This window comes from Muntiacus reevesi, chromosome 9 (assembly GCF_963930625.1).
Source record: "Muntiacus reevesi chromosome 9, mMunRee1.1, whole genome shotgun sequence".
Lineage (NCBI taxonomy): Eukaryota > Metazoa > Chordata > Mammalia > Artiodactyla > Cervidae > Muntiacus > Muntiacus reevesi.
The window spans coordinates 69,267,891-69,288,517 of record NC_089257.1 but is presented as its reverse complement, the minus strand read 5'-3'; the positions used below and the strand labels follow the sequence as shown (position 1 = coordinate 69,288,517).

Here is a 20,627-nt window from a genome sequence, read left to right as displayed (position 1 = left end):
ACCAGACATGGAAAAACAGACTGGTTCCAAATCGGGAAAGGAGTATGTCAAGGCTGTATATCATTACCTGGCTTGTTTAACTTACATGCAGAGTACATCATGAGAAATGCTGGGCTGGATGAAGCACAAGCTAGAATCAAGATTGCCGGGAGAAATATCAATAACCTCAGATACGCAAATGACACCACCCTTATGGCAGAAAGTGAAGAGGAACTAGAGAGACTCTTACCAAAGTGAAAGAGGAGAGTGAAAAAGCTGGCTTAAAACTTAACATTCAGAAAACTAAGGTCATGGCCTCTGGTTCCATCACTTCATGGCAAATAGATGGAGAAACAATGGAAACAGTGACAGAGTTTATTTTCTTGGACTCTAAAATCACTGCAGATGGTGACTGCAGCCTTGAAATTAAAAGATGCTTCCTCCTTGGAAGAAAAGCTATGACCAACCTAGACAGCATATTAAAAAGCAAAGACAAAACTCTGCCAACAAAGGTCTGTCTAGTTCAAGGCTATGGTTTTTCCAGTAGTCATGTACAGGTGTGAGAGTTGGACTATAAAGAAAGCTGAATGCCGAAGAATTGATGCCTTTGAACTGTGGTGTTGGAGAAGACTCTTGAGAGTCCCTTGGACTGCAAGGAGATCAAACCAGTCAGTCGTAAAGGAAATCAGTCCTGAATATATATTGGAAGGACTGATGCTAAGTCTGAAACTCCAGTACTTTGGCCACCTTATGTGAGGAACTGACTCAGTGGAAAAGACCCTGATGCTGGGAAAGATTGAAGGTGGGAGAAGGGGATGACAGAAGATGAGATGGTTGGATGGCGTCACCAACTCGATGGGTATGAGTTTGAGCAAGCTCTGGGAGTTGGTGATGGACAGGGAAGCCTCATGTGCTGCAGTCCTTGGGGTCACAAAGAGTCGGACACAACTGAGCGACTGAACTGAACTGAACTGAACTCCCTTACCTCCAAGCCTGCGTTTTCTGCCCATTACATATAGAATAAAATTCAAGGTCTTTGCTCTTTTGCTCTAGTTCCCAAAGCCCCACATGACCTGGCCTTGCTTACCTCTCTACTTGTCCTAGAACTTGGCTCCTTGCTCTCTCCACTCCAGCCATAGGGTCTTGTTGCTGTTTCTCAGATAAGTTGATCTCATTCCCACCTTGGCGTTGGTACTTATGGTTCCTCAGCCTGGAATGCTACCTCTGCAAATCTTTTCCTCTCTTATTTTATTCAAGTCTCCGCCCATATGTTTTATCAGACAGACCATGATTATTCTTCTTTGTTTTTCCTCATAGTACTTATCACTGGGCTTTCCAGGTGGTGCTAATTGTAAAGAATCTGCAGGCCAGCACAGGAGATGCAAGAGACCCAGGTTCAATCCCTGGGTGGGGAAGATCTGCTGGAGTAGGAAATGGTACCCCCCTCCAGTATTCTTGCCTGGGAAATCCCATGGACAGAGGAGCCTGGTGGACTATGGTCCTTGGGGTCGCCAAGAGTCAGATGTGCCTAGCACAGCACAGCACTTAGCACTACCTGAAATTTTGTCGAACATTTATCTGTGATCTTGGTCATCTCCCATCCCTGCAGATGTAAACTCTATGATGGAAGGAAAGACAGAGAATGTCTTGGTCACTGCGGTTTCTCTGGTGCCTCAAACAGTGCCTGGCACACAGTGGGTGCTCAGTGAATATTTGTTGAATGAATAAATGTACACACAGTAACTTCACAGGCCCCAGGGAATAGATTTGAAAATTCAAAGACCCTCCAGAATGCTTTTATTTTCCTATTTCCCATCCAGATTACAAACACGAAGGCCTAACTCCCTGACATATTTATAGATAATCTTAGTGTTTACTTCAAATATTCTCTCTGTGTCTGGCTACTATGAAACTGTGATAGTACTCCTCCCCATAACTTCATGTATTTTCTCTCTTCTAACAGCAGGAGAAAAGCTGAGTGGGGTACAGCTGAGTCCCAGTAACCAACAAGAGATGAAGAATAATGTGGAGAAAGTGTTACAGTTTGTAGCCTCCAAAAAGATTCGTATGCACCAGACTTCAGCTAAAGGTCAGTGCTTCCTTCTGTCTGTGGTGGCTGGGTACACTCATCTTTACCTGGGGATTGCCACCTTCAGAAGAACCATCCACAGTGTAGCTGAGGGCTCAGAGTAGACTGGAGTGGGATTAGGCTGATGACCTCACATCTTTTTCCCCGTAAGGAAAGTCATCCTCTTGGGGTGGAATGATGATCAAAATCCAGGTGCTTTGGAGACTGGAGTGAAGATAGAAGCTCTTCATTTTAACTGAATAAAGTTTTGTTTTGAGTGTGTGTAGGAAAATTAATAGAAAAGAAATGACAGCTTTTGGATATTAATTTTAGAACATATTGTTTAAGATATCAAGCATGAAGATAGATGATATTTTTTGGTGTTCCTAGTGTTTCATGACAACTATTATCTCAGATCATAATAGCCTACTTTTTTCTATCCAGTTTTCCAGAAGGAAAATATTTGATAGCAGTTTTTTTTTAACATCACAGGATATCTCCAGGCAGGATCAAAAGGCTCTTTCACCTCGGCACATGCCCTCTCCTGGGGCCACATGTCCAGATGAGGACAGCTCTCATTGCAGTTTGAGCCTAGGCTGCAGGGGAGAAATGATGTAGCTGTCCTCAGAAGGCACAGGCTCTCTGGTCCTTTCACTCTGACTCTGGCACTGATTCTAACCTGGTTTGTTTCAGCCTCAGTTTCTGGGCCTGATTTCCTGTGGCTCTGATGAGGATGGAGGTGGGAGGGAGCCCTCCTTTCCGGGTTTTTAGTGTTCTCTGTGTTGGGCTCATTCATGCGGGGCAGTTACTGACCATTGAGAATGTCCTGTAGCAGATATCAATCAATCCTTTTGGAAGCCTTACATATTTAAAAGGCTGTGAGGCTGAAAAAAGACAACTTTGTCTATTTTCTGACATTAACTAGACCAATCATGTTATTTTCTGTCTGCCTTTCTCTCTCTCTCTTTTTTTTTTTCTAGGACAAAATTTAGAATGTCAGATGTTTCTCTGATTCGGGCCCCGTGAGGAGTGGGCTTGGGGATCTGGCCCATTAAAGTCAGCTATTTTGAGGGAACAGTCGTTCAGGACATCATTGTCTTTTACCTGGAGAAGTGCAGCTGCTTCCTAATTAGTCCCACTGCATGCATTTCTGTCCCCCTCCTGTCTACTCTCCACACTGCAGCCAGAACAATCTTTCTAAGAGTATGATATGCTCACGCCATTCCTCTGCACCTGAGGGCCCTTAGGATACAATCCACAGTCCTTTCTCTGGCTTACTATGCCCTTTCTGACCTGACCTCCAGTTCATCCCCCTCATCTTTCCCCCTCTCCCCGTGAACTCTGAACTCCGGCTGTGCTGAACTGCTTTCTGTTCCTCTTCCAGTGTGTGCCATAGAAAGAAAAGTAAGTCACATTCGTAATTTGAATGTCTAAATAGCCTTGTTACAAAAAAGAAATCAGTGTAAGTAATTTTAATAATATATTTTATTTAATCCATGTATTCAAAATGAGGGCTTCCTTGTTGGCTCATTCGGTAAAGAATCCACCTGCAATGCAGGAGACCCAAGTTCGATCCCTGAGTCGGGAAGATTTCCTGGAGAAGGAAATGGCAATCCCACTCCAGTATTCTTGCCTGGAGAATCCCATGGATAGAGGAGCCTGGCGGGCTACAGCCCACGGTGTCTCAAAGAGTTGGACACGACTGAAATGACTTAGCATGCATGTATGCATATCTAAAGTATTATGAGCTCAACACATGATAAACGTAAAAAACTATCAATGAGATATTTTGCATTCTATTTTTTTTATGCTAAATCTATTATCATTATTCTAAATTCTTTTTCAGTTAGCATCTTCTCAGTCCTTGTCTCCAGGCTGTTTATCTTATACTAAATCTAGTGAGATTTTTCATTCAATTTTGTGTGTGTGTGCTAAGTGTACTCACAGAACATTTCAGTTAAGACCACCGCTACCTTTTAAGTGCTCAACAGCTACACGTGGCTAGTGGCTCCCATACTGAATGTCGTCTAGACCTTCATGCCTGCTCTTCCCTCTTCTTGGAATACTTTTTTTCCTTCTCTTTCCTCATCTGATGAACCTCTATTGGTCAGTCAAGTCTCAGTTTGGAACTCACCTCCTCTGGGAATCCTTCCCTGAGCCCTCTAAACTAGACAGATGCTTCTCCTCTGAGCTCCCAAAGAATCTTGTACTTTTCCTACTGTATGAAGGGAATGGCAACCCACTCCAGTATTCTTGCCTGGAAAATCCCATGGACAGAGGAGCCTGGCAGACTACAGTCCATGGGGTCACAAAGAGTTGGATACAACTGAGCGACTTCACTTTATGTTATTATATTTGATTGTAATTGCTTTAAATCTTTGGTCTCCTTGTTGAACACGGCTTGTGAGGACAGGGAGCTTGACTGCCTTGCTTACCTGTTCACTAGCAGATGCATAGTAACTGAGTGCGTCCTCAGCACTCTGCTTCCCTTTTAGGAGCTCTTGGTCTGTTCTGATCCTCAGATATCGTGGAAGGCAACCTGAAGTCTATCATGAGGCTGGTCCTGGCCTTGGCAGCTCATTTCAAACCTGGCTCCAGCAGGACAGTGAGCCAAGGGCAGGATGCCGGAGCCCCCCTGCAGACTCACCAGCCTCACTGTGCCACTGCTGTGGCCCAGGGAGCAGCCGCTGCTCTGGCAGATGTGTGTCATGACATGTCGCGGTCTGGGCGGGATGTCTTTCGATACAGACAGAGGTAAGGATGGAAATCTGGGGATGGGAATTCGACCTGTGCTGATATTCCTTCCCTTAAATGATAATGGTGCGGTAGATGGAAATATCGCCTTTAAACAGCCCACATTGCAGAAAAGAGTGTGGAGTGGAGGTTGAAGAGGGTGCTCCAAAAGAGAAAACAACAACAACAACAGCCTTTCTTTTAGGCATGTTTATTTTGACTTTTGGAGAAGGGCATGGCAACCCACTCCAGTATTCTTACCTGGAGGATCCCATGGACAGAGGAGCCTGGCAGATTGCAGTCCATGGGATCACAAAGAATCGGGCACGACTAAGTGACTTAGCACACATGTGCACATTTTGACTTTAGCAGAATGTAGAGGAATCATGTATGTAATTATTTTCTCTGGGGCCCAGAGTTTTAAATGTATTCCTTTGGCACTGTGCGTTTTCTGCACTGGGAGGTGTGTGGGAGCAACATCCCAAGTCACCCCTGAGTGTCTGTCTCCCTGTTGTGTATCCTGAAGGTTGGGTGTCCCAGAGAGTCATGGCAGGAGATGCTTCGTGGGTTGTGTGTCAGAGAGGGAGCATGACTCTGAGGTATTGCAAGGATTGGTGAAATTATTGGTTTCTCTATCTTCCTTGCCAGATTTCAAATGTCTTTAAGGCCGGGGCTTTGCCTCGTCCATCTTTTTACCCACAGCAGTCCCAGAGTGGCATCTCCCAGTAGTTACTGGGTTGGCCCGAAGGACTGACACCCTCTCCTTTGTTGATGCCCTCTGACTTTAGGAACAGCAGCATGGATGAGGAGATTGAGAATCCCTGCTGGAGCGTGCGAGCTCTGGTGCAGCAGTATGAAGGACAGCAAAGGTCCCCGTCTGAGTCCAGCTGCTCCAGGTAACCAGGACCTCAGATTCTTCACCACTACAGTCCTCAGTTCGTGGAGGTTCTAAGGGTTGGCAGCTTCAGGTACCCACGCAACAGGCAATAAGGCACCAAAGTCTTTCCTCTTCCCTCCGTTTATGTGTGACCCACAAGGGGTACCCCTCAGCAGGCTTTGTGGTTTTGTGCTGACAAGAGGGCAGGGTGAGATGTTTGTGAATTTCCCACATACCAGTGCTAGTGCTTAGCTGTGTCCACGTGGGGGCATGACTGGGACCTGTCAGCGCCCAGCTGGATCTTTTCGATACTTACTTATCAGCTGCCAGTGTTTATGAGAGCCAGTTCCATTGCACTGTCTTTGTGTCTGAGAAGGTCGTATAAAGCTCATAGCAAGAGGAAATGAGCAGAGTTGCCTTAGTGCTTTAAGAATGTTTCCAGCTTTCATTTGTAGGACTGGGAATTGTGGCAGATTAGTACACATTTGAATGGGCTAGCGATGTGAGTGACTGTAGCTCAAAGGCTGTCTATATCCCTTGGAGCCAATTGCAGAGACCAAAGCAGGACACAATGCTCTAATAAAAGCCTGATCAATGCCAAGTATGGTGGCAGAGAAAGACTGTTTTCCTGGCTTAGGTAAATCATGCTCCTGTAAACACATCCCCAGATGTTGTTATCTTATTTACTAATTTCATTGCAGAATCATATTTAATTTATGCTCTTATGACCTTTTCTTTCCTACATCAACCCAGATTAGTCTGTTCCAGTTAAGCCTAATTGTTCTTTGTCTGACATGTATGTATTTTCTGTGTCTTTGTTTTCTTCCTCCTATTTCTTTTTTTCATACAATTCCACCTTAATTTGATGGGCCATTTTCTAATTTGCTTGGAAATTAAATATACATCCATCATCTTAATATACCGGTAACCTTGCTTGATTTTTTATTTTCACATTTAATAGATTTTTTATTTTTAAAATTCACACATTAAATTAACCATTAATCATTTTAAAGTGTATGATTCAGTGGTATGTAGCACCTTCACTAATATTGTGCAACCATCACCCCTATCCAGAGAGATTTGCATCACGCCAGAAGGGAACCTTGTGTCCATTAAGCGGTAGATGGGCTTTTATTGAGAATCTAAACCACTTTTTCCTTGCTTCTGCTTGGACTATCACTTGGTACAGAATCAAAATATATTCCCTTGTACAATGAGATCTATTGCTTCCTGCATGGCTACAGGCCTTTTACTTTCCTGTGACTGATAGCGCTTGCCAGAGTTAGAGAAAAAAAAAGAAAAAAGTCAGGATTTTTTTTTTTTTCCTGAGAGCACCTGCTTCCTTCCTGTCTGGCAGAACTCAAGACTGGGGGCTGGGTACCAGACAGTGTGAATTCGGGGCTGCTGGAAATCGGGCTGCAGTGGCTGGCAGTGACCGTTTTCTAGGAGAGCGTTCAGAGAACGGTTGGTTGGCTTTCCTCCTCCTCTTCTTCCTGATTCGGTCGTTTTCTTCTCGGCCACCCTCTCGCTCACCTCTTTGGGATGCTCAGTTGGCCCCCAGAAGGCTCCGGGACATTCTGCCCTGCTCCTTCCCGCAGTCTGCACTCAGGGGGAAGCCTAGCTAATGTCTCAGTGATCCGTGAAGGCCAGGAGACCCCGGGGATGTGACTCGGGAAAGAACAGTGGTTCAGAAGATAGCCCCTTACGTCTGGTCCCCTCCCCCTGCCCCTTGACAGACATCCTGGCAAAGCCCTGCCCGACTGCCTGCCTGTTGCTTCTCAGACCCGTAGACCTCGCGCCAGCCTCTCAGGATCCAAGCAAAAGGCTCGTTAGTTGGGGGGAAAAAAGAACATATGAAACGCCCGAGGGGAAGGTGGGGGGCGGTGGAGGGCGGTGGAGACCAGCGTTCAGCGGGTTTCCGGGGGAACCCCCTCCCGCGAGGAGCTGAGTTAGACCCACCCCGACCTCGGTGTCCGGGAAGACAGGGGTCAGAGGACAGAAGGCACGGCCGCCAGTCCCGGGCTCCTCCGAACGAGGGGACCACGCAGCCCTCCCGGGGTTCTGCCGACCCCGCGGCGCCTCAGCCGCCTCGCCCGGGGCTGCCTCCGGGCCCCGCAGCCCCGCCCGGTTCTGCCCCGGGGGCTCGGCCGGCCCGCGGAGCGCCCGCCCGGGTCGGACGGAGCCCGGCGCTACCCGGCCGCGTGTGACAGCTCGGATAGCGGGGGGAGGAGGGCGCGGGAGGGCGGGACCGGGAGGCGGCGCGGAGCGGGGATCGCCGCCCGCCCCGGCACTCGACCGCTCGGCCGGAGCCGCGGGCCGGGCTTTTCTCCCGGGGCGCGGAGATGGGTTGAGATGCCTGCGCCCGGGGACACGCCCGGAGCCGCGCGGCCGCGGGGACCACGGATGCGGCTGCCGGGGGCCGGCAGCCTGCGAGGGGAGGCGGTTTCCGCCGAGGCCGGGCCGCTGCAGTGTCTGAGCTGCCGGGACGGCGCGCACCGGAGCCCCGAGCATCGCCGTGCCTGGGGCCGAGACGCCTGCCTCTCTGCCTTCCCTGCTCTCTGCCGGGACCCGGGCGAGCGGCTCTCATAGTTGGCCTGTGCGGGGGAGTCGTTCTTCGGGGACCCCCAGCGCGGGGAGACATGCCCGAATCGGGGAGCGCTGTGACTCTCAGCCTCCCGCTTCACCCAGGGAAGCCGACTTGCTGAAGCCGGAGCCACGAGGGGGACCATGGGCGGGACGCAGGTCAAATGGTAAGCTGAAGCCACTTCGGCTTTGGAGGTGTGTGTGTGGGGGGGTGGGGGTGGGGGGGCTTGGTTGGGAGCAGGGCCAGGACTGGAGGATGCTCTTGGCCAGAGACAGACGGGGGATCAGTGGGGGCGCTATACTGGGGAGAACAGCCTGCTTGCGGACCTGAGATGAGCACTGTAAAATACACTGGGTTTATTTAAGAAGCTGCAAGCGGCATGGGAGAAGGAGTGGCTTTTGACCTGGTCTCTGCTGAAGCCGGCACTTCAGGACAGAACAGAACTCTTATTGCCTGGTACTGATTTTAAAAATTGATTGGACTTTTAATTGGAGGTATCTTTCCTGGGAGACTGCTTGTCTGATAAGTTAAGATTGGAGAGATGTTAGGCCTGTGGAAATTAGGAATGTATCAGTCAGACCTGATTTGTAACCAGTTGTTCCCTGTCTTGACAGGATTATGATGGCAAGTGGGGGGTTACTTGTTTATAAAACAGTTTTTTAAGCTCATCAGGGCCATGTAATTAATTAGCGTTAAAATACATTTGTGTACCATCCTCCTGCATGAGGGTCTTCCTTGGGGAAGGCAGCATGCTCTGACATGTGCCTCAGGATTTTTCTTCCTCAGATTTCCTTTATCTTTTAGACTCGGCCGTTTAGTTTCAGGGTTTTATGTCTCTGTGGCTTCCATACGGGCAGCCCTGATTCAAGAAAGAGAAATGTTGTTTTCTTTGGCCGCTCTGCCACTCCCCCAGTGGGGCTGGGTATGCAGACATCCGCCTCCTTCTGCCCTTATATGGGAGATGGCTCACTTAGGAGGGAGCCGCTGAGCTGATCTAGCCGAGCATGCGTCTCTGCTCTCAGGAAAGCAGTTTTCCCCGCATCCTAGGTTCACACCACTCCTCCCACCCCCACCCCCTTCGTCTCACACATATCCACTGTGGTCCAGCTAGATGCAGGCAGGGGCACCTGTCAGCCACAGCACCTCGTCAGCTGGGAAAGTGTGGTCTTACCATTTCTCAAAGAGGAGCAGCTGAGGTGCAGGCCTCTTTCTGCACTCGGATCCCCATTTCTATAAGAAGGTGAAAGCTGAGGCCTGAATAGCATAAATCTATTCTTCTTGTGAATGGTACCCCTAGACTGGTGCTTTCCCAGCAGCTAATTCATGTTGGGCTGGAAGTCAGATAGCCTATGTGGTGAGAGATGGATAAGAGAGTTCCCTGGAGCAGTCTCCTTTTCTAAACAGCACTTCTTGCCTTTCTCCACCTGTCTGCCTGTTTGGGTTGTACATTTACAGATATCATTAAGTGACACTTTTTTTAATTTGCAGGAGCAAAAGACAACTTTTTTTTCCCTATGGTTCTGATAAGGATGAGAGTGTATTACTGGTTGAGGTCATTCCCACCAAAGCCCAAAACCCGGGACACTGAGAAGGTTGAGACACTAGTCCTCAGGCTGCTTCAGAGCTTTTTGAAATCGCTGGCTGCCTCCACTGTGCTTGGCTCTTGTTTTTCGTGGTTTCTAGGAAGACGAAATGTTAACTCCTGATCATGGCTGTGAGGATTAGCCTGGGAGACTTCAGGGGCACATTAAGTGGGTCAGTGAATCCAAGACACTTTCACTGTTGTCTGGGTGATGGATTTGGAAAGAATTCCTGAGAGGGGGCTGGGCCTGCAGACCCCACAACCCCTGAGATTGTTTCGGCGCTGATGTTCTCAAGGTGGGTGCAAAGAAAGAGGGCTCTTCAGATGGTAGTGTCCACCTCGCATTCCCATTGTGTCCTGTAGATTTGCTTCTGGAGATTTAAAATTCTGCTTCCTCCCAAATGCAAACCGTTCCCTCCAAGGCTAGTAGTTATACTAGAATTTAAGAATTGTTGCAGGATTTCTGATGACAGTTTTTCAAAGATTTATTTCTTTGTTGCTTTGCCGTGCCGGGTCTGCGCTGCTGCTCGGGCTTTCTCTGGTTGCGGCGGGTGGGAGCTCCTCTTTAGCTGCGGTGCTTGGGTTTCTCATTGTTGTGGCTTCTCTTGTTGTGGAGCACTGTCTCTAGGGTGCTCGGGCTTCCGTAGTTGCAGCACGTGGACTCGGCAGTTGCGGCTCTTGAGATCTAGAGGACAGGCTCAGTAGTTGTGGCACACAGGCTTCGTTGCTCCGGGGCATGTGGAATCTTCCGCAAACGGGGATCGAACCCTTGTCCTGTGCATTGGCAGGTGGACTGCCAACCACTAGACCACCAGGGAAGCCCTCTGACAATTTGAAAATAGTGTGGCAGAGATACGAATAACTCTTGGCAGTAAATCAAGTAAACCTTTATTGTCCCCTAGCAGGTCTTGTCCCCTTTTGAGATATCACACCCTTTTCTGTATCACATCCCGGCGTTGTTGGTACGTCACCGCCCTTTGCTCGGCCTGGCTCTGTTCACACTCCAGCAGTTTTTCCCCTTTGAGGCACCCTCCACCTTGTCCCTGCTTTTGGGAGCAGCCCAGAGCCGATCTGCCATGATTACTCTGCTGGTATTGCACGTATCTGTGATAGATAGATCAATGTGTTAGAAATATATTTTCCTTCCAGCTCCCAAAGCTACTAAAATGCATAGTCCATCAGTCTCTGGGCCCAGGGATCATGATGGAGGAGATGGTGGTGGTGGTAAGTGAAAGATAAAGACAAAAAGCCAAGCCAAACAAAAGTGGAGTTCTTTAAAATGCTACAGTTTGATAAATCTCTTAGTGAATTATGCTTAAAGGCAACTTCTTGTGGAAGCTTCCGGGGCTGGGTCATTCAGTATTCATTTCATTCGTTTAACAAGTTTATCATTCATTCAACAAGTATTTCTTCTTACTCTGGGCCAGGCACCGTGTTTAGGCAGTAGGAGTGAGATGAATAAGAACCCATCTCTGGAATAAATTAAGAAAGTTGGCTTCTAAACAACTGTTCGCAATAATTGTTTCTCTTCTTTTTTCTTCGGTCACAGCCTGACTTCCCCCAGTCCTATCCACAGTGCAAAGAGCGAATCCGTCATAACCCAGTCTGAGGAGAAGGCGGATTTCGTGATTATTCCCTCCGAAGGAGTAGAGAACAGAACAGGTACTACATTCTCGGCCTGCCTGGGGTGGCTAAAGGAACAGCCCTCAGCATGAAGAGTTTGAGGGTCCTGACTGTCTACGGTCAGCTCCCTAGCCTTCTCCACGCATAGTCTGTGCATGCAGGGTCCATACTAGAGAGCTCTAATGCTTTGGAGCCAGTGAATGTCATATCCTTTCACAGATTGTCACTTCCACTGTCCAAACTGTCCAATGTCCTGCAGCAGTGTAGACAGCTGACCACCTCTGAAATTAGATGACTTTGGAACTGTCAGAAGTCTGCTCAAGTAAAAAGTTTTTATCATTTCTGTGTTATGCAAGTAATTTGAGTACTTCTCTAACTTAAATTGGGGCCAGGAATATATGGAACGGAGGTGTCTGTGAGAATATACAGCAGAGAGCAGGTCTGCATCATGTTTTATGTAAGGGCTACATTGTTTAGACTTCTCCTTCCTCTGTCTCAGTCTCCTTTTTCTTAGATAAACACAGAGGAAAGCAAGGAAGAAGCAAAGTGCGTGACTTAGGAGTTTTATTTGCCTGTGAGAGAGATAATGAAACCGAAGTCCTCTGAAGGAAAACTGGAATTAAATTCCTCCTTGTTTCACACCCCATCTAGCCCTGGTATCAGTATCCAGAAAGTTAGTTTTGTTACTGAGTCAGAAACTCCAGGGACCCTGGGGAGGGAGAGGGAGGTCTTTACCGCATGCTTGCTCTGGGCCGGGCACCATGGGTCCCGCACACAGGTTGCTGCATGAAATCAGACAACAACCCAGGCTTAGGCTTATTATAATATTCGTTCTTACCAATGAAATCAGGAACCAATGAAATCAGAAAAAGAGACTGTAAAGACAGGGAAATAAAACCGGAGAGAGGGAGGTGAAACAATCTGTACAGAGTTTGCTTTTACCGGTCTGTTTCCTGTTTTTGTGACTCACACAATGTTATATGTGAAAGGGGTTCCGTCCTCCCAAAATGGTCAGAGGAATTTGAGTTGAGGTCTCCCCTCTGAAGCTCCTTTTCATTGCGTCTGACAGCTCCCCTCTTTGTCGCTTGAGGGACCGAGCCCTGGGAGTGCCAGTTCTAGAGTAAAGAGCAAAACCTGCCACCTGTCAGGGCTCTCCAGGAGGGAATCCTTAAGGTTCTGAAGAGGGTGGACCTCCTCAACCAGGTTCAGCTTTGCTCCCCGGGAGCCTGGGATTAGTGGAGCCAGTGGCCAGTTCCTCCTGTCTCACACCCCCACCTGGTGGAGAGTCCAGCCCGCGCAGTGAGGGCAGGTGCGGAAGGCAGGTGACCTAGTCCTGTGAACGCCGGGGACGGTGAGGGCTTGCTCCTGAACTGCTTTCTTCACCATGAGCTCTTCTCCCTCCTTCCCTCTCATAGAGGAGACAGACTCTCCATTACCCCGGGACTGGAGACCAGACAGTCCCCGGACCTATCTGGAGACTTCATGGGAAGAGCAGCTGTTGGAACAACAAGAACATTTGGAGAAAGAAATGGAGGAAGCCAAGAAAATGATATCAGGATTACAGGTAGCTCTTTCCCTCGTCGACTGTCTTTGGTGCACCCGTTGTTTTTGTTTTGTTTTGATTTGTTTTTGACCATGCACGTGAGGCTTGTGGGATCTTAGTTTCCAGACCAGGGATTGAACCTGGATCACTTAACCCCCGGACTGCCAGGGAACACCCACACCAATTGTTTATTATTTTTAACTCAGTAGAATCAGTTGAAAATAAAGGAACTCAGTTTTCTGTGAGGTCAGAGCTGAGTTTAGATGCAGGGGGTAGAACACGAAGAGCCGTGAAATCCCTTACATGTGAATATGCTTAGATGGGCCTCCTGGATGCTTGTTGACAGCACAGCTGTTAAGAGTTCTGCAGGCCCGGGAGCCGTGTCCACCCTCCCCTACCAAGCCTCCACCCTGGCTCTCTGCTTTGTGGATGGGTTTCTCCCCTATTTGCAGCCACAGACCTGCAATGGCAGCTTCCCCCAAAGAATGGTCTTGTGAAGAGTCAGGATTTTCTCTCAGGAATTCACCATCAGGAGGGCTCTAAGTGCCAGTAATGCCACAGGTTTCCACCTTAGTCTAGCTAAGGGATTTAGCTCACCCTTGGTGCATTCGTAAGTGGACGCTAAGGCACGGTGATCAGGTAGAAGAGCGACTGAGCCCTTCAGTTTTTCCTGCACCTTCTGTGCCAGCAAGCCTCCCCCAGAGGCCGACTGACCCACTTGACTTAATTCCTAGCCTGAATGACCCCCTTAGTCCTCCACCTTTGTGTGTCTGGCCCTGTTTGGGGGAGCCCTTATAGTGTTCTGATGACCCTGAAATTGCCAGGAATGTTCCTTTCTGTTTGTGCTGGGAACTGCACTGCTTCTGAATTGTCAAATATTTATGGACACATAAACAAAGCCCACATTATGTGAGTGGCTCTGGCAGGCGGCAGGCGGTGGAGGGCGTGCTCCCAACCAGCCAGCAACAGGGTGGGGACACAAAGGGGTCCTAAAGAAAACGGGGGATTGGTGCAGTGGTAAAACAGTTTACACACTGTCTGCCCCAGGAGCCCAGAGAGGCGTTGGAGGAATGTTTACTGCCCAAACATTCCCAGGGAGAGTTGTTGCGCTTTTCCCATTTGCTCTGTATTTTTAAGTGTCTGCCTTTTAGTTCTCTTCTCTGTCAGTCCAGTAAGGAATGGTTTAATTAATGCAATGGATTTGTGTGTGTGTGTGTGTGTGTGTGTGTGTGTGTGTGTGTTTGCTTTTAATAGGAAGGATTAAAGCATGAAGAATTTTGGGATTACATTCAACCAGGTTTTTCTCAGGATCATTTCATTGTATGAACATAGATAACCATCAGTTTGGTTTGCATTTTTCAGTCTGGGAGAAATCCCATGGCAGATTAGACAGAGAAAAGAAGAGAATCAACAGGCAGTAAGTCAGCATCCTAATATTCCCCGCAAACAGAGGAGTTTTAATTCACAGCCTCGTGATCACAATGAGAATTCAGTCCCATTACAGAATACAATGGGGCTCACAGCATCCACTGGGCTCCTTAACCCTTTCAGTGATGAACCCGTCGCATGCTGAGCCAGGTCTGGGATTTCTGACTTGTTAGTGTACCTCATTAGAGCCTGTGAACACTTTGCCCTTAGAGTCAGGACTTCTGCAGAGTCACCCTCCCCAGCTCCCTGCTCTCTTGCTTACACTTGTCTACACCTCTTGCCACCACTCCATGGGAGAATCAAATCCATTAGACTGACTAAAATTGTTTTATTAATTAGTACTTGGTAGACTTGATAGTGTCTGGATTTTAAAATGTTTTTATATACCAACATTTGTGATGCAATTTATGTTATATTTACTGAAATAAAAATCTCTGTATCTCTTCTCTTTGGACTGAATTGAGAAAAAAGTTGTCTACAAAATGGCTATAGATGTTTAAATCTTTCACTGAGCCCATAGGTCTCCTAATATCTACCTGCAGGGGTAGATCCAAGTTTTCCGGGTTCTAAAGTGTATCACTTGGGGGGCCTTCTTTAAGAATAAGATTACATATTATGACTATGATGTTAGATATAGAACCCTGGGAGGAGTAGGCCTGGGAGGGACCCTGAGGTTTGAGCTTCCTTAGCCTCAGAGTAAATCTGCCTCCCCCTCACCACCATATTCTAATAAAAACAAAGCCTAGTGTGAGGACTTGAAATGAATAAGGAAACCTCTCTGCAAATATGTTTTCCTTCTTGTTCTATTCAGGTTGCCTTAGGGAGCAAAAATGCAGAATTGCTAAGTGAATCAAATACACCCACATCTCTGGTGGTCCAGTGGTTAAGACTCAGCACTTTGACTCCTATGGACTTGGGTTTGACCCCTGTTTGGGGAACTAGCAGCCTGCAAGCGGTTGAATGCAGCCGATGCATACATATATACGTACATATGTATGTACATACATACATAAATGTATCCCAAATAATTCCTTTTTTTTTTTTTTTCAAATAATTCCTTATAATAAACTTTTCTAAGCCAGGATAATTCTGCACTGCATTTAGTTCACTTTCCAGCTGGTAAAATTCAATTTGAACATCCAGCTCTGGTTCAGAAATGTCACTTCTTAAAATTAAGTTTATTTTTAGAATTTTTTTCTGGGGCCAAGGAGTCTTGGAGTGGAGGATTCAGGTACGTCCAGAGAGATGAAAGAGGCATTGAACATGGGCCAGACACAAGGCAATACAGACAGATCTGTGATGAGCAATTGGCAGTATCTAAAGATCCACAGTTATCAGGCACATTTCCAGAGGAAACCCAGTTGTGGTTTCATTTTGGGACAAGCTTACTCCGCCCAGCTCTAGACTCTATCATCGGATAGGAGTTAAATTTCTTTCTGCCTTTGTGGTTGTCCAGGCCTTACTGCTCAATGGATCCTTACCTGAAGATGAACAGGAGAGGCCCTTGGCCCTCTGTGAACCAGGAGTCAATCCCGAGGAACAGTTGGTGAGCTCCTCTTTTGTGACTGGATACAGAATAATCTGGCTTGTGTATCTGATTTATTTTCAGCATTGGACACTTATCTGTGCCCTTGGAAAATGCTCCTTTCCCTGACTTCAACTCTGCTGGTTTTCCTCATATGTTTTCGACTGTTTTTCCTTTCTTCCACAAATATTTATTGCATGCTGACCATGTGCAGACACAGTTTCAAAGAACTGGAGACACGGGAATGACAGATGAAGCCTCGTGAAGTTTACATTCAGGTCCCTGTTGACTAAAAAAAAAGCACAATCTAGAGGTTGAGGGTTATGTTTTATTTGGTGGACAAAACTGAGGACTCAAGCCTGGGAAACAGCATCTCAGATAATTCTGAGAGACTGTTCCAAAGAGGTATGGGGGAAGCCAGGACATTATAGGAGCTTTTGCAACAAAACCAGGTAGTCAGAACTTCAGAAATTACTTTTAATAAAAGAAAACAAGCTATCTCAAGGAATTTAGTGCTTTTCAATGTAGGAGAAGATGCACGAGTCAGGGCTCCCTGAAGTCATCCTCTGATGTGCAGCTCAGTTGCCTGGGGCCAGTATGCCATGCTTTCTCACCCTGAGTGCCCTTCTGTTGCAGCAGTTGCCTGCTAGATGCCGGTATTCTTTGTTTTCACCCTGAGTCCCCTCAAGGCTCACTGCCTGGGCAGCTGCCTTTCTTTAATGAACAGCAGGCGGCATTCTTAGTTCACATCCCCTTTGAAGCTTCTCTCTTTCTCCCTGTCCCTTAAAGGTTTGGGCTTCCCCGGTGGCTTAGCGGTAAAGAATCTGCCCAAGCAGGGGATGCAGAATCAACCCCTGGTTGGGAAGATCCCCTGGAGAAGGAAATGGCTCCCCGCTCCAGTACTCTTGCCTGGGAAGTCCCATGGATGGAGGACCTCGGCGGGCTACAGTCCATGGGGTCACAGATGAGTTGATCACAACTTAGTGACTCAAACAACTACACCTTAAGTGTTGCTGCTCCTCAGGGTTCTCCTCTGGGCTGTCTTCTGTCTTGTCCATTCACCTGGGCAATACCTGCTGCCATGGCTTCATTCACTTCCCACCTGTCTCATAGGTTGCCTCTCAAATATTTATTTCTAGCTTAGTTCTCTCCATGGAGTTCTACATTTGTAAAAGCAACATGCTTCTGCCTGTTATCCCTACTATATGTCTCATAAGCGTCTCAATTTCAGTGAGTCCTAAATTCAACATCTTTCTCTCCCTTCTCTCCCCACCCTCAAAACTATTTGTCCTTTAAGTTTCTGTTTCTTATCACTATCCATGTACCGAAATACCCAAAATAAATCTGACACCCATACTTGAAGGGCTTCCCAGATGGTGCAGTAGGAAAGAATCCTCCTGTCAAGGCAGGAGACACGGATTCTATCCCTGGGTTGGAAAGATCCCCTGGAGAAGGAAATGACAACCAACTCCAGTATTTAGTCACCAAGTTTTATCAGTATACTTTTAAAATATCTTCATCCAGGTTTTTTCCACTTTCACAAGTCCTGCCTTAATTCAGGCCTTCATCCAGCATTCTGGTGGCCTCCTGCTGGTTTTCCCGATTCCTCTCCTGTCCTCTAATTCATTTTCCCTAAAACAGCAAGAGTAACTTAACTTCAAAGCAAACTTTGTTCTGTCATCTCTTTGCCTAAAACTTTTTCATCAGTTCCTCCATTACCCTTGCTGGCCTTCATGATCCTGCTCCATTTTTCTCTTGAACTACATCTCCTATCATTTCTCTTTCCCTTTCCCAAACCTTCTGCACACAGCACACACAAACTCATCCTAAACTTTATCTGTAGTCGGCTACTCGCACCCCCCGGACATATGCATCCACTGGAAGGCAGTTCTTTGTAGCTGCTCTACCCTGGTTAGCATCTGGTAGCTACTCAGTAAATATCTGTTGATGAATGACCTCTGAATTTTACAGCATAGATATATAACCATCTCTTTTTGCCTTATATTCAGATTATAATCCAAAGTCGTCTGGATCAGAGTATAGAGGAGAATCAAGACCTAAAGGTATGTCAGGAAATACACATTTTACCCTTTTAAAAAATTATGGGAATATTACACACCAACTTTAGTATAGTAATGGGGAGGAGGGAGAGATGCAGACTCCATACTTTTGCTCTATCTGTATTATGCCTTTAACTGAAAGAGAGAGATGTCGTAAATATGGTAAAAGAGTAACACCTTTTTAATCTCAGTGGGAATGATAAGTATCTATGTCATTATTACTTATACCTTTCTATATGTTTGAAATGTTTCATATTTATCTTTAAATTAAAATAAATAATGGATCTACTATCAATATAATAATTTTTAAAGTAATCGACATAATTAGTTTCAGAGTGTACACCATGTTGATTCAATATGTGTATGTATCGTGAAATAATCACAGCAAGCTTAGTTAACATATTTACACATTTTTTCTTATAAAGGAAACTTTTAAGATCTACTGTCTTACAGTTTTCCAATGTACAGTATTATTAACAACAGTTCAGTATGGTCTTTTTAAATTACTGAATACTTTCTAGAATTTTTTTAGATCAGTGGATCTTAGCTTTTTTGAAGCCATAAGTATATAACTAAAGCCATTAACCCTCTCCCCAGCAATTTGCATGAGAGCACTCACTGACCTGAGTTTTGAGTGGTCTAACTTTGGAGCCCATGTATGGAGTCCTGGTGGAGAATCCCCATTTTAGATATGTTAATTCCAAACTCTTGAAGAGACTGCAGTAGGAGAAGAGAGAGTAGAGTCTGAGTTGTGGGTGTTCCTCTCCTAAAATCTTTGTCCTAGTGACAGTCGTGTACATATATTTAATCTGTTGTAAGGGACAGTTAACTAAGTATTTTATTATTGGGCCAAATGTGTTTTTGTTTGGTCCATAAAGAACAATACCCTCTTGGAGAACAGAAATGCTATAACCCTTTCTGGACATTAAAAGTGAGATAATTATTTCATGAGGTTGGGGGTAGGTATATTGCAATATCATGTATTTTAGGGAGAGGGATTTAGATTATTATGATTGATGATTAAGTTTCCCTGTTGGTGAGGATTGCTAAATATAGGAATGATGAACCTATGGGAATGTATGGTATCTTCTTTCTGGTTCAGAAAGATTATGGACAGTTGAAACTGGGCAACTGGGCAGCTGAGCGTGGGTGCCACAGGGGAGAATGAGGTGGGTCCTGTTTGTTTTTATGGGTCAGCTTTTACTTTTTTCTGGACTAGACCTGCCTTTGGCCTCAGTGGAGGCCTCAGTTGATTTTCCTTGGAATGGTTATCTGAGTTTCGTGTTCTTACTGATAGAATGAGGTAATGCTTCTGAAGCAACCCAGATGCTACCATCTGATCTAACTATATTTGGTTTGCAGAAGGAGCTGCTGAAATATAAACAAGAAGCCAGAAACTTACAGGGGATAAAGGTAAAAAGAAAGATATTTAACACTTTAAGTAAATTCTCTACAAGGTAGAGCATTCTGAGGGCACTGGGGTACCAGTTGGGTCCTGTAGCCTTGTCTTATGTGCAGCCGATGGGCCCTTTCACAGGCTCTGTGCTCCCAGCAGAGACAGGGCTTTGTGGGTGGGAAGTGAGACAGGTGGAGGGACATACCTCTGCTTTGCGGAGTCGTACTTCTGGCGGTTGTGACTCATGGTGCTGGCACTTCTCTCTGCCACCTTGGTTTTTTCTATGTGTGAAAACAATCAGTTACTACGGTTTTCTCCAGTTTCAGTATCTGTCAGTTTTCTTCACTTCTGAAGAAGAATGTACTCTTAAAAATTGTAACTTACTTAGGTTTGAATAGTTAATAACCTTCAAATGGTTTGAAATTAAAAAAGTAGAAAAGGATAATCCTTGAGAAGTCGTCCTTCCAGCCCTGCCCCCTCAGTCACCTAGTTCTCTTTCCTGGAGGCAACTTATGACTTATCCCCAAATATGTATGTATGTAATTTCCGCACCCCCCCCGCCCCAATAGCGTACTATAAACCCAGCTTGACACGTTGCTGCTTTCACTTAACAATATATCTTGGAGATCATTGTATTTCAGTGCATAAAGACCTTAGTATTCCAGTATGTAAATATATGGTATTCATTTAATCAGTTCCTATTGATAAATCTGTTGGGTTATGTCTAGTCTTTTGCTAATACAAACAGTGATCTAGCTAATAATGTTGCTTACATGTTATTTCACCCCAGTCGGAGTAGATATGCTAAATGAATAACACCTCAGAAGTAGAAAAGGATGCCCTTAAACTGCTGCTTTCCTACACTCCCATTCATGAGCCAGACTAGGGTGTAACTCAGCAGCATCTTCCAGAGTAGCCCTTTGAGATACCAAAAAACAGCACATTCCATGCTCAAATAAGTTTGAGAAGTGCCGTGCAGACTTGAAGAGTCACAGTGAATAATAGCATATTAAAGGGCCAGAGAAGGTCTGCCATAAAGAGGTTTGCCTTAAAGAAGATTAGACTGTTAACCACAGAAGCGCTTTTTTCTCTCATGTAACACTTGTTAACGTCCCATGAAGCACACTTGGAGAAACATTCGTGTGAACCACTGGTGCCAAAGGCATCTGAGGCCACCTTGCCATGTACTGTCCTGGCAGACAGCATATTTAAGAACGGACTCCCACATC

The 20,627-nt window shown here is 46.2% G+C and overlaps 1 protein-coding gene across 3 annotated transcripts in view; it reads left to right on the top strand.

Moving 5' to 3' along the window:
- DIXDC1 (DIX domain containing 1) overlaps positions 1-20,627 on the top strand; it is a 75,592-nt gene that overhangs the window by 32,469 nt on the left and 22,496 nt on the right. For 2 of the 3 annotated variants that reach the window (XM_065946175.1, XM_065946174.1), the window contains 8 exons: positions 1,943-2,068; positions 4,570-4,801; positions 5,569-5,676; positions 11,373-11,485; positions 12,862-13,010; positions 15,874-15,963; positions 17,952-18,005; positions 19,365-19,415. In XM_065946175.1, the coding sequence (XP_065802247.1) occupies positions 1,943-2,068; positions 4,570-4,801; positions 5,569-5,676; positions 11,373-11,485; positions 12,862-13,010; positions 15,874-15,963; positions 17,952-18,005; positions 19,365-19,415 (923 nt within the window). Of the gene's footprint in view, positions 1-1,942; positions 2,069-4,569; positions 4,802-5,568; positions 5,677-7,983; positions 8,408-11,372; positions 11,486-12,861; positions 13,011-15,873; positions 15,964-17,951; positions 18,006-19,364; positions 19,416-20,627 lie in introns of those variants that run through there. The other variant, XM_065946176.1, reaches the window with a different exon arrangement.